This window comes from Mesoplodon densirostris, chromosome 6 (assembly GCF_025265405.1).
Source record: "Mesoplodon densirostris isolate mMesDen1 chromosome 6, mMesDen1 primary haplotype, whole genome shotgun sequence".
NCBI classification, from domain to species: Eukaryota; Metazoa; Chordata; class Mammalia; order Artiodactyla; family Ziphiidae; genus Mesoplodon; species Mesoplodon densirostris.
In genome coordinates this window covers 36,670,755-36,685,368 of record NC_082666.1, presented here as the reverse complement: position 1 = coordinate 36,685,368, position 14,614 = coordinate 36,670,755, and the positions used below count along the sequence as shown (strand labels likewise).

Sequence of the window (14,614 nt, the reverse complement as noted above, 5' to 3'; positions counted from 1 at the left end):
CAAAAACATTTTAAATGATTGATCAAAATGCTAAGAACTTTCTGATAAACTGGACTGTGTCCTAGAGTAAATATTCTAATCTGTAATTCCTCTGATTCTCACGTAAATGAGAACCATTTTGGACTCATTCAGCATTCAAAATTTATTGAGACAATCTGGGACAAGCAGATGCAAACTATTATATATAGGATGGATAAACACCAAGGTCCTATTGTATAGCACAGGGAGCTATATTCAGTATCCTATGATAAACCATAATGGAAAAGAAAAAAAAATTTACTTTGTTAGGTGAATTTGTTGATTTACTGATAATGACCCAATGACCTAAAAATAATATACCATAGTTGCTTTATTCCAAATGAGCTAGTAGGGAATTCTAACTCAGGCTTTTTATTTTCTAAGAGAGTGGAATTTTCCAAATCCTACTCCACTGCTTCAGCACAGTTTTGCCCTTGGTTATTCGATTTCGAGACCACTTAGGAAATAGTTATCCTGAGAAAATCACTCTATCAGTCTTGTGAACCCCAGCCTCTTTTGCAACAAAATGATCACATTAAATATATTGCAATCCACCAACTAGGAGTTGTATGGATAAAATAGTGTGAAAAATATATGAACAATTTTATACCAATATATATTATTTTCATATTAGATTTAAATCACAGTAATGTTATTTTCATAGTTAAATTTTTATCATTCAGAGTCTTTTTTAAAATGAATGAACCAATGTTTTGTGATTAAGGATGGTTTTCTGCTCCTGGCTTTGCTGTTTTACCAACATTTACTTTTAATTTTTATATTTCCAGACGTTGAAATTTGTACTGCTTCCAAAGAAAGAAGACATGTTTCCAGCATTCAAATATTGTGCCATAGACTATTCATATGAGGTAGAGTGTTACTGGATCACTACCTGTTTACTAAAAATTATGATATAAAAGTGTTATCTACATTCACTATATGATTATGATTATTTTTCTGTAGTCCTTAGAGTAATCCTTAGTCTAATTACTTTGAAATTCATTTAAAATTACTTTCCACTTTTAATATACCTTAAAAATGCTACTTTGGGAAGGAAATTATTGACAATTTAACATGAATTTGAAGCTGTCAGCAGGAAAAAATATAGAAACTCTTGACAGGTTTGGACTGCTTTTATGAATGATCTTCAGTGATCTTGAGAGGAGTGGGGAAAAAGCAATCCCAGTTATCTTTATGATAAAATGACAATAACAGTATGTATTGGCCACTTACTATGGGCCAGATACTTCGCTCTTTTGATGGATTATATCATTTGATCACTTGCTCTTTTGATGGATTATGTCATTTTGATGATCATAACTACTCCATGAGGAAGATACTATTATCTTATCAGGTTTTACAGTTTTACAGGTTAGAAAAATGGTGTCTAGAGAAATTAAATAGCTTGTACATAGCTGAAATTCAAACCAGGCACATTGTTAAGAAACTAATTAAGGACTTCCCTGGCAGTCTAGTGGTTAAGACTCTGTGCTCCCAATACAGGGGACATGGGTTCGATCCTGGTGGGGGAACTAAGATATCGCATGTCGTGCAGCAAAAAAAAAAAAAAAAAAAAAGGAAAGAAAAAAGAAACTAATTAGAATAGTCGTCACACAACAGTTCATAGTTCTTATGATCTTAATTAACAAGTTAAATTTTGGTTTTCTTTATAACCTTGACCCCCATCTATCAGGAAAAAAATTGCTCCACTATAACTAAAACTGTGTTATATTTTATAGGAAATAAAAAAGGTATATAAGTATCTTCAGGTTTTCTTATTCCCTCATAACCGAGGAAGGCAAATGTATCATTATAACACATATATGATAGGGAATCAGAGGTCATTGTTACACAAATATTTATGAATGTATTATCCACTTGCAAAATTAGTCTATACTCAAACATCCTCAAACTTTTGAGGATATTTGAATCCTCACTGCTGGTATCTTAGTTTCTTGCCATGATACAATACAAATATACTAATCAATGGCAAATCTTGCAAAAGATACTGGGTTTTGTAAAGTTCATGAAAACAGTGTTGAAGAACCACTCAAATAACAGGTAAAGCTATTATCAGACGAAGATTTTACAGAATTAGACCAGATTACAGACAAGAGAAAGAGAATGGTTTGAATATCAAAGGAGTCAGAGATGCCTTGGGAAAATTTGATTAAATCCTCAAATATTTTCTAGAAATATTTATGATCAAAGGTGAAGTAATGACTAGTATCATGCATATCATCATATAATACAGTTTAGAGGGAAATAATGACAAAAAATCAGTTATAAATATAAGCTAACTATGAACAAAATTTCATTAAATATAAATTTTAATTTTTATAACTTTATTTCATTTTTTAGACAAAGTTCTAATCAAGCTTTTCTTTCCTTTTTACTATGAATCTTTGGTCCTTATTTTATATAAATTACTTTAACTGAGCTTTTCTTTGTACCATTTATTCTTAGATAATGAAGACCTCTTATTTAATATGTTATTATACCTTCAGCAAACATAAAACTCTTGGGAAGTAATGCAAGAAACTATCATTTGTCCAAATACATAGAATAATGAATTCTGTGGGAAGTTGAGAGTCACTGAGGGACGGCTTCATAGAGGAAATATTGCTTAAGATGAGCCTTGAAAGATGAATAGAATTTTGATAGCTAGAGAAGAGTATCAGGGCATTTTTCAGAGGCACAGTGTAGACCACAGTGTTGATGAGGAAGTGACCACTAAATGTTAACGGGGTAGTAATTGATCTATTTAAAGACGACAGTTAGTATTAAAGAGTAATGGGGGCTTCCCTCGTGGCGCAGTGGTTGAGAGCCCGCCTGCAGATGCAGGGGACACGGGTTCGTGCCCCAAACCGGGAAGATCCCACATGCGGTGGAGCGGCTGGGCCCGTGAGCCATGGCCGCTGAGCCTGCGCGTCCGGAGCCCGGGCCTCGCAACGGGAGAGGCCACAGCGGTGAGAGGCCCGCGTACTGCAAAAATATATATATATATAAAGAAATAAAAAGGGGAATACTTTATAGCCATTAAAAATTAAAAAAAAAGAGTAATGGGAAATAAAGCAGGAAACTAAAAGCAGACCCAAGTATAGAGAATTTTGATTTATAAGCTTACTTAACTGATTTAACATCCTTTTAAGGTTTAATTATTAGATTTTTTTAAAAATTAGTAACATATTTGCTGGATGTCACAAGTGAAACTGTGCAAAGATGCAGAAAACAAAAGTTAAGATAGCCATATTATACTGTTAAGTGAAAAACAGCACATTGCTAAATGGTATATAAATGATGTGATCCCATTTTTTTTTTGTCACACGCACACACACACACACACACACATTTTAGCCTAATCTAGAAAAGAAAGTATCTAGGAAAATACACCAAACTATTACTGATATGACTAGGAACCTTGACTTTCTCAGTTATGTGGTTCTGTGTTAGATATTTTATAGTAAGCATGTATTACCTTTAAATAAAAATAATATAAATTTGAAAGAATAGAAAATTTTAATATTCTGAATATTGACAGATAAGTATTTTAAATCCACTATATATTAAAAGATTTTATAATCTTACTTTCTTACATAGAATGTAGTTAGAAAGAAGTTTTGCAGAGATGCTTTATTGCTTCGAATCCCTTCATGTTTATATCAAGATGAAAATGATCCTGCAAGAGTTACTGATAATAAATATAGGAGGCCATGGACAAGAGGTATGTTTTAATTTTATTTTTTAAAAATCTATTTTTAAAAGTATTTCAGAGTTTAGCATAATATATTATTAAGAAAATGCAGTGATTTTCTCATTATATAAAAGTGTATTCATGTCACAATTCCAAGAAGTTTACAAATTAATATTTTTATGACAGAATTTAGGTGACAAAGTAAGGAATTGGAAAGCTTATACTAGATATGAATAGAACAAATAAAAGATATGTAGGTGATGAAGTTTTAAAATATTCTAACATTGTAACGTTTGTTGTACTATAATAGGATCTTGTTCAACTGTAGGAAGGCTACTTTAAGTTGTAATAATACACTGAATATAAAACTATTTTTAAATGTATATGTACAAATACCATCTTTTGCTTTTATCATGTCATAGACTTAAGAAAGACTAGCCTCCCTGGAGGATACAAGTCAGTTAACAACATTTATTTACTCTGTATTCTGTATAGGCACCATTACAGGTGCTAAGAACACAGTTACTAATAAGACATAGAAATAGTCCCTGCCTTCAGTGGGTTTTCAGACAGGTAAGGAGGATGCAACATAAAACCATTAAATATGTAAACTAATATTTGGTATTGATAAATATATAGAGAAGATACATAGTGTAATGTTATATGAAATTTCAGGAGTAGGGAATGCTATTTCCTAAGATGGTTAGGGTAGGACTACAATGAAGAGGTGGACATTTGAGTTGAGATGTGAGTAATAAGACGGCAGCAGCCATAAAAAGATATAGGGGAGAAGCCTTTCAAGCAAATGCAAAGTTCCTGACTCAGGAATAAACTTGATGTATGTAAGGACCAGAAAATTAGGCCATCGTGACTACTTAATGAAAAAGGGGAGATCTGACAAGTAGGCAGGTTCTGAAAGATATGAGGCTTTGAAGGCCATAAGATGGAGTTTGTTTGTTTGTTTGTTTATATTATGGCTGATATGGTAAGTCATTGGACAGTTTTAAGAAAATGTGGCATAACCTGATTTTTGCATTAGAAAAACCATTCTGGTTGTTTGGAGGTTGGAAGGGGTAAGGATTGGGAGGCAAGGGTAGAGGCGAGAAAATCAATCAGGAAGCTACTGTATGGTTCAGAATCTAGACTACTAGGTGAATCTATACTTTACATAAAAGATGGTACCTTAGACTAGGCTTATAGTAATAAAGATGTGAGAAGTGGTTGAGATTGGGATTATTTTAGAGGTCCAGCCAACAGTGAGAGGGTTAAAAAAAAAATAGAAGAATAAAGAGTTTCTTCTAGGTTTTTGACCTGAGCAACTGGGTGGATGGCAGTGCTATTTCCTAAGATGGGGAAAGGCTTGTGGGGAAGCCAATTCATGGCTGGAGTCAATAGCTCTGCTTTGGCCAGGTTAAAATGCCTATTAGGCATCTAAGTGGAGACATCAAGAGGCAATTGGTTGTATTCATCTTGAGTACAGCTGGAGTTTCAAATTGGGGTCATTGATATGTAGACTGCACATTAATTTGTAGAATTGTATGAAGTCACTGAGGGCATGAGTATAGATAGAGCAGAGAACCTAGGACAAAGCGGTAGAACACCCCAACCATTAAAAGGCTGATATAGAAGGTGAAACCAGCTAAGAGGACAAGTGAGGTAGAAAAACCAGAAGAGTGTGGTGTTGTAGAAGTCTAATGAAGAAAGTGTTTCAAGAAGTAAGAAGTGGTCAAAAGCATTGGTCCCTGTTAAAGTGTCAAGTAAGATGAGAATAGTGTGTTGACCATTAGCTTAACTAAATGTAGATCATTGATGACCTTGGTAAGAGCGGTTCCACTGGAATATTGTGTATGAAAGCCTGATCAGAGTATGTTGACAAGAGAATGTGAAGTGGGATGTGAGATGGTAGTTGTAAACAACTCTTTTGAAGAATTTTGCTATGACGGTAAATAGAAAAATAGAGGTGCGTTAGCTGAAGGGAGAAATGGGGTAAAGCTTTTATTTTTTTAGATGTGCGAATTAAAAAAATATATGTGTGATAAGGAAAGAGACTATAAAATGTTTGTCTGCCAATGGAAATAATCTTGGTAAAAAGAAAGAAAATGATGATGCAGGAAATAAAAAGGATAACTTAGTAAAAGAGGATAGTATCAAGAGCACAATGGGAGGAGTTGGTATTAGAAGCCAGGATGGTTCTTCCACTATGATAGGGTAGGAAGGCAGGGTTTGTAGGTATTTATGGTAGTGAGATGTTAGAATTGGTGGTAGAAGATGAGGTCGTTCTTTTCTATTTATACTAATTTTTTGTGTGGAGGCAAGGACATAGAGAGTGGGTAGGGGGATGAGTATCAAAAATTTGAGGGGGGGTAGTGTCAAATAGTTTTCCTGAAGAATGAGAAAGTCAATTTTATTAAGAAGGATATTAAGATGAATTACCATTATCATCTGTCAGTGTTGGATGCCCATTTAAAAGTTATGGTCAAAATCTCAAGTGAACTTATTCAGAATGGCTGGGTTTTTTTTTTCCCAAATAATTTTCAGCTGTTCTAGTGTACATATACAAAGTGAAGAGTAGGGGGTTTCCTAAGTTGGTATAAGGGAAAGAGAGGCAAGGGAATTAAGAGTCTTTGTAAGGAAGTGATTATGAGACTGGCCGTGGAACCTAAGCTGTATGAGAAAGGAAGTGAGGACATGAGGGAGGATGAATATATTGTAAAAAATGGAAGGGTCAGTGGATTGAAGGTCTCAGTCAGGTTATAGAAATAAGGTAAAGAGTAGCTTTCATCAAATGCTTCTCTAAAACTATAGAAGGAAAAAAATGAGTTATCCTATTTCTTTTCCTTTTCTTCTTTTTAAAAATAATAATAACAATAACACCAAAATTTATTAGGCATTTACACCATGTCAGGCACCATTCTAAGCAATTTACATGTCTTATCACATTTAATCTTTACAACACTATGAAAAGGCCATTATTGTTCCTAATTTGTAGATAAGGAAACTGAGGTAGAAAGAGGTTAAGAGATTTACCCAAGATCATACAGTTAATAAGTAGCAGTATAAGTATCTAGGCAGGGTGATTCCAGAACCTGTATTCTTTTTTTTTTTTTTTTTTTGCGGTATGCAGGCCTCTCACTGCTGTGGCCTCTCCCGTTGTGGAGCACAGGCTCCGGACGCACAGGCTCAGCGGCCATGGCTCACGGGCCCAGCCGCTCCGCGGCATGTGGGATCTTCCCGGACTGGGGCATGAACCCGTGTCCCCTGCATCGGCAGGCGGACTCTCAACCGCTGCGCCACCAGTGAAGCCCCAGAACCTGTACTCTTAACCACTAAACTTTTATATTTTCAGTGAGGCACAGACTCAGATGTTCAGTTACTTGTTCAAGGTAACAAGAATAGTAAGAGCTAACACTTAGGTAGAATACAGGTCCTTTGCCTCTTCACTCATAGCTGCTTCTGACACTAGCATATGACGTGGTCCCTCTCCTTAAGGAACGGAGGGTCTAATTTGGGAGACAAGCTATAGATACACATAAAATTTTAAACTATGACTGTATATGATTAAGTACTGAAGTGAGTGCCACTGACAATATTATGGCCCTTCAAGGGGAATGTATCAGAGTGAGCTGGAATGGTAAATAAAGGCTTTATGAGAAGTTACATGAGCTGTTGAACAGGATTATCTGGGATGGTAGTGCTGTATAAGCAAAAGAGAGGCTGTAAAAATGAGGATGCTCTGTTCAGGTGATATTGTTCTGACTGTGGTAGAAAGGGTTTTTTTTTTTTTTAAGTGGGGGTTGTAATAATGAGAATGATTATTTAAGTATTTGGAATCTGGTATAACTTGAAAAAATTACATTTGTGAACAAATAAAGATAACACCATAATGTAAAAGGTGAATGTTTGGCTTCCTTGTATTAAGTTTAAAAGAAAATTCCAGAAGCTAACATTTACCATTCTCCTTTCTAGTTTCAGCTGTTTCAGTTAGGGAAATGACAGAAATCTCAGTCTTGGATCATTGGAAATCAAGTCTCTTTGTGGAGGAGTTCCCTGAGAAGTATGTATCCTTAATCCCAAATTTCCCCTTTACATCTAGAAGACGAATAGTAAATTCTCCAGACACCTAAGAGAGAAGATCCTTTCCTTTATATCCTCACAGGTTTTCTTCTTTTATCCAAAAAACAAGCCCTAGTCTGAACCACAAAGGAGGGGTTAATCGAAATGATTTACAGCCTCTTTTTTATCTTTCCCTCATTTATCACATATTAACAGTTTTTTTATGCATTTGTATTGCAAAAGACAGAAATAAAGCCAAGACGCTATTATGCTTTTAACAATAAGTAAACTTTTGGTGGAAAGTGTCTGTAAAAAATCCTTTATATTAAAATCAGTCTTTTTATCCCTGTAGTAGAAATGCAGATTAAGGCTATTTTCTAACATACTTTGTCAAAACGTTATTTATTATTAGTTCAGTCATTCATCAGATATTTATTGGATACCATTCTGTATGCTGGATACAGGATAAAAAATGAATAAGATACAGTCTCTACTCTCAAAGAACACAAGAAAATAGGGAATAGAGATTTATAAATAAATAATTACAATAGAATGTGGGAAGTACAATGCCAGAGATAGGAACACAGAGCATAATATGAGGAAGAACATCTAACCCATTCTATGATGTTCAGGTAGACATAAAGTAGAGATTTTAGAGCAAATGTAAATAATTTACTCTGCTGCTTCACTTCATGCAAAGAGTACTGATCAGACCCAGGAAGGATTTAGTTATTGTTCAGATTTCCAGTTTTAGTAATTTAAGTTTTCCTTAGTTACTCTTGAAAGAAACAAATAACCAACTTAAATGTGTCCGGCCTCTAAATACAGAGAAGCCCAATTTACTATTTCTGTCATCTAGGAATTTAAAAATCAGGTTAGGAAGATAATATATGAGCAGAAAAAATTAATAATGTTAAGAATTAAATGATAATATAAAATGACCATCAAAAGGTCTATCACAAGGTATAAGGTCAATGCAAAGTATCTATCACATGACTAAACTCTAGAGCAGGGAGGAAGCAGAAAAGTGTAGTAAAAAGAGCTCTGCACTATGAAATAAAAGATGTGGACTTGATTTGAAAAGTCAAGTACTGACTCCTCAACAACTCATTTTCTCTCTCTGATCCTCACTTTCTGTATCAGTATAATGATGATGAGTCAGTGTTTCTCAAACTTTAATGTACATATGAATCACCGAGGATCTTATTAAAAATGGAGATTCTGATTCAGTCAGTCTGTGTTGGGACCTGAGATTCTGCACTTCTAATATGCTCTGAAGTGTGCTGAAGCTGCTGGTCCAGGAGCCTACTTTGAGTTACAAGATACAAGATGCTCTCTAAAATTTCTTTTCACCCTAAGAGTTAGATTGGTAGGGCTGTGCCTTTATAAGCAGAAGAGATCAGCTTCACAAAGAAGTAGGAACTGAGCTTGAGCTGGACAAAGGAGAAACTAACTTGAGAGAAAACATTTCAGGCAAAGGAAACAGCCCGTCTGAATAGAGGCAAAAATGTGCAATAATTACTCAACAAAGGCAATGATCAGGCTCAAACAAAAGATTTCTGTATGAGTGAAATGCGAGGCCCTGAAGGAATGGGCACCCCATCATATCTGACCCTCCATTTTGCAGTACCAAGATCATGTTCATGGCAAAGAAGGTGGAATCTGTGGCACCACCTAGAATAAAATTTATGTTTCTCTGCCTCCCTGTAGCCACGTGACTGAGCTCTTCCCAAAGCATATAATCAAAAGACGCTTATGCAATTTCTGAGGAATGTCCTTAAAAGGGAGTGGTGTGTCTTTCTCCTCACTTTTCTCCTTCCTGATGTTATTGATAGAATACAGATGTAACAATTGGTTCCAGCAACCACCTTGGAGTATCCAGGATAAGAACTAAATCTACCAATGGCAGAGTGGAACAAAAGAAGCCTCAGTCCCTGATGAATTGTGAAACTGTCTCACTAGCCATGACCTTCTAGCCTCGAGACTTTTTGTTTGTGTTTTAGCCATCATTAATTTCAAGTTTGTCTCATGAAGTGAAATTTAATTTTTAATAGCCTTTACTTTTTAGATCAGTTTTTGGTTCACAGAAAAATTGAGCAGAAGGTTTAGAGATTTCCCACATCAAAATTTAATTTTAAATTCGGGAGCTTTGTTACCTAATGGAAATTAAGAATAAACATTCTGATCATTAGCACTACGTAGATTTCCTAAACCTTGCTTTTCCTCTCTTTCTCACCTCTGTTTCTTCTTCCTGTTTTGTTACTTAATATTGATTCTAAGACCTCAGTTTTTTTACTTTTATTAATTGGCTGGTATACTGTTTTAACATATAGGCATTTTCTGCCACGTGTCCTGAAAAACCTTATGTTCTTCAAAACTGCACACTAAAAATAACAGGGCATACAGTAAAATTAGCTTCTGTAGTCACAGCTATGCAACTTGCAATAGAGCACTAATAAAAATAATAACTATTCTAATTTGTTTTTAAAAAAGACCACCAGCATACTTGAAAAGACATGCTAAATTCCTAACAAATAAATACATATTAGGGTAAATATAGAAATTTGAAAAAAATGAAGATATCTTAATGGACAGGCTAAAGGAGGAGTTGAGGCTACTGAATTATGGAGACAAGGGCAAAATGCAAAAAGATCATGGAGAGCCATGCAGTAAGCTTCCTAGCTTCCAGGACAGAGCTCATGGCCAACTAGAGCAGGAGGAAGAACATATAACAACATTCTCTATTCCTCTGTGGCTTGCTGCATTCAGATGAATGCAGTTGAATACAGGACATTGCACATATATTTAGTTCATGTACACCTCATAATAACTATGTGAGATGGGTATTACAATCCCAACATTACATGTAAGAAACTAAGACTCAGATTAAGTCAATTGCCCACAGACATGTAGCTAGTCAATAGTTGGAGTGAGGATTCAAACCCTCAAACCCTAGTCTGTATGAGTTCACACCCTATACTCTGGTTTGGTTTATATAACATCTTTATTGAGATAATTCATATCCATATAACTCCCATTTAAAATGTCCAACTCTGGGACTTCCCTAGTGGTCCAGTGGTTAAGACTTTGCCCTCCAACGCAGGGGGTGCAGGTTTGATCCCTGGTTGGGCAGCTAAGATCCCACATGCCTTGCAGCCAAAAAAACAAAACATAAAAGAGAAGCAATATTGTAACAAATTCAATAAAGACTTAAAAAATGGTCCACATCAAAAAATCTTTAAAATTTTTTTTTAAAATTTATAAAATAAAGTGTCCAGCTCAACAGTTTTTATTATATTCACAGGGTTGTACAACCATCACTACAATCAATTTTAGAGCATTTTCATCAACACAAAAGAAATTCTGTACCTATTAGCAATCACTCCCTATTCTTTCCCCCTTACCCTGGACGGACAACCACTAGTCTTCTTTCTGCCTCTCCAGATTTGCCTATTCTGTACATTTCTTTTAAATGGAATCTAACTAAAATCATATACCAATCCCAGCAGGGGTGGTGGTGGTGGTGATTTCCCCACACCATGAAGCAATGCTCTAACACCAGCTGGGTGTCTTACAATTCAACTCAATTCTGACACTATCAACCTGGAGATAGCATCAGATGCCACAGGTTAAGGGTTTAGTTCTATAAGACTGCCCTCGCACCGCACACTTTAGATGCCGTTTGCAAGGTTATCACCTGTGCTTCTGACTGACCATCTATAGATTGGGGGTTCCAACAACCCCCTCTTTGGGTTCAATCAACTTGCTAGATAGACTCATAGAATTACAGAAACATTTTACTTACTGGATTACCAGTTTACTACAAAAGGGAACAGTCAGATAGAAGAGATACATAGGGCAAGGCATGGGGAAAGGGCATGGAGCTTCCATACTCTCTCCCATCACCCCACTTTCCCAGCACCTCCATGTGTTCACCAACCTGGAAACTCTCTTAACCCTGTCCTTTTGGGTCTTTAGGAAGGCTTCATTACATAGGCATGATTGATTACATCACTGGTCATTGGCAGTTGATTCAACCTCCAGCATCTCCCCTCCCTGGAGGTCAGAGGGGTGAAACTGAAAGTTCCAGTCTTCTAGTCACATGATTATTTCTTGTGGCAACCAGTCCCCATCCTTAGGTGCTTTCCAAAAGTCACCTTATTCACATAACCAAAGATAACTTTATCGCTCTCATCACTTAGGAAATTCCAATGGCTTCAGGAGATCTGTGCCAGAAACGGATATGAAGACCAAATATATATCTCATGTTATAAATCACAGTATCACACATACAATATGTGATCTTTTGTGACTGGCTTCTTTCACTTAGCATAATGTTTTTAAGTTTCATCTATTTGGTAGTATGTATCAACCCTTTTTTTTTTTGGCCACATGGCATGAGGGATCTTAGTTCCCTGACCAGGGATCAAACCCTTGCCCCCTGCAGTGGAAGCATGGAGTCCTAACTACTGGACTGCCAGGGAATTCCCAGCACTTCATTTTTTATGACCAAATAATATTCCATTTTATGGATATACCACATTTTATTTATCCATTCATCAGTTGATGAATATTTTTCCCCCTTCTGGCTATTATGAGTAATGATGCTATAAACATTTGTGGACAAGTTTTTGTGCAGACATATGATTTTATTTCTCTAATGGTGGAATTGCTGGATCATATGGTAACTTTGTGTTTAACTGTTTGAGGAATTGCCAGACTGTTTTCCAAACAGCTGTATCATTTTACATTCCCACCAGCAGTATATGAAGTTACAATTTATTTATATCTTGTCAATACTTGTTATCATCTGTCTTTTTGATTATAGACATCCTGGTGGGTGGCTCATTGCATGTCATTGTAGTTTTGATTTGCATTTCCCTGATGGCTAATGATGTTGAGCATCTTTTCATGTAATTATTGGCTTTTAGTATATCTTCCTTGCAGAAATGTCTATTCAAGTCCTTTGCCATTTTTAAATTGTGTTATGTGCCTTTTTATTATTGAGTTCTAAGAGTTCTTTATGTATTCTAGATACAAGTCCCTTATTAGATATGTGATTTGCAAATATTTTCTCCTGTGGATTGTCTTTTCACTTCCTTGGTGGTATCCTTTGAAGCACAGAATTTTTAGATTTTGATGCAGTTCGATTTATCTACTTTTTCTTTTGTTATTTGTGCTTTTGGTGTCATATCTAAGAAGCCTTTACCTAAACCAAAATCACAAGGATTTACTCCTATATTTTCTTCTAAGAGTTTGCCTGTGATTTTTTTTTAAGACATAAATCAGATCATGAAATGTCTCAGTTATTGGTGGTTTATCCATTTCATCAGTGGTACTCAATTCCAGTCACCCTGACCTTTCTGCTTTTCTTAGAGACTATGCCAACCTTGCTCCCCTATTTTAAGCCTCTGTATGGCTTACTCCCTACCATTATTCAGGTAGCTGTAGCTCCTCAGAAGGCCATTTACTAACTACACTCTCTAAAATATACCTTTTGTCAACCCTCTGGCTGTTAATTGATGTTCTAATATCTCTTTTTATTTCATTCATAACAGTTTTTCACCACCTGACATTATGTTATTTACTTATTTATATGTTTGTCTATTGTCCCATTAGCAGGTAAACTTCATGAGGGCAAGAACTTTGTTTTGTTCACCATTCCACTCCCAGTGCCTAAAGAGGTGTTAGCACATTGTAGACACTCAATAAATATTTCATTTAAGTTAAGGAATTAGTGAACTGCAGTGGATGAATTTACTCAAAAAGAATAATATGGAAAGAAAGCAAAGACAATATAGACTGGAAGCCTGGGAAACATCAGCACTACAAGTTAGGCAGAGGGAGTGGCACCAATGAACAAAGAACAGATAATATTGGACAAGGAGGAGATCCAGGAAATACTGCTCTTTACAGTTCACTTATATCTAGGGAAAGAGAATTGATGGGTTTTTCTCAAAACTATAGTACCAAGGATTTTTATAAAGTACTGACTCTGTCAGTAATATTTATTTTTTTAAAAAGCAGTTATATAGGGCTTCCCTGGTGGCGCAGTGGTTGGGAGTCCGCCTGCCGATGCAGGGGACATGGGTTCGTGCCCTGGTCCGGGAAGATCCCACATGCCGCGGAGCAGCTGGGCCCGTGAGCCATGGCCGCTGAGCCTGCGCGTCCGGAGCCTGTGCTCCGCAACGGGAGAGGCCACAACAGTGAGAGGCCTGTGTACCGAAAAAAAAAAAAAAAAAAAACAGCAGTTATCTAAGCACTAAATTTAGAAGTCTATAAAGATCCACATAGGAATCACTGTTCTTTTGAGTAATATGGACCTGGGTGAGTTGAAATATTTTTTCTTGTACCTTGTATTTTCTTAAAGAGTAAAGCAGAAACTTTAGAGATTTTTCTATATATGATTTGGGTATGACATGTTCATTATTTTTCTCTAATTACATTGGGGAATTATATTGATTTTGGTTCTTGCAGTCTGTACAGAGAATTATTAAGGCTAACATATTTTAGGATATCATAAAAAATGTATATCAGAATGTGTAGCTAAATTGCCAATAATGTATTTATCTGTTGCAAAAATCCATGGAAAGATCTCTTGTAAGTCCAAATACCCCAATGATTAGACAATGGCAGATATACCTGGATCAATCAGGAAACAGGCAAGGTACAGGCAGGGTCAAGGGAGTAAAAAAAAAAGTTCCCAGGACTAACAACTGCTGGAAGTTGTTACCACCCTAAGCTTGAAGGAGCAGTAACCAAAACAGTAAGAACTGCAACTATGGGAGAGAGGCTGTCTGATAAAAGATGTAACTGTTGGTAGAAGAATGCAGCCACTTCTCCAAACTG

The 14,614-nt window shown here is 35.9% G+C and overlaps 1 protein-coding gene across 1 annotated transcript in view; it reads left to right on the top strand.

Annotated features, from left to right (window-relative positions):
• The first annotated feature begins 842 nt into the window (after nt 1–842).
• Nucleotides 843–14,614, top strand: part of SHOC1 (shortage in chiasmata 1) — a 76,205-nt gene continuing 62,433 nt past the window's right edge. The window contains exons 1-3 of the mRNA XM_060101787.1: nt 843–887; nt 3,619–3,742; nt 7,679–7,766. Coding sequence (XP_059957770.1) covers nt 843–887; nt 3,619–3,742; nt 7,679–7,766 — 257 coding nt within the window. The remainder of the gene's footprint in view (nt 888–3,618; nt 3,743–7,678; nt 7,767–14,614) is intronic.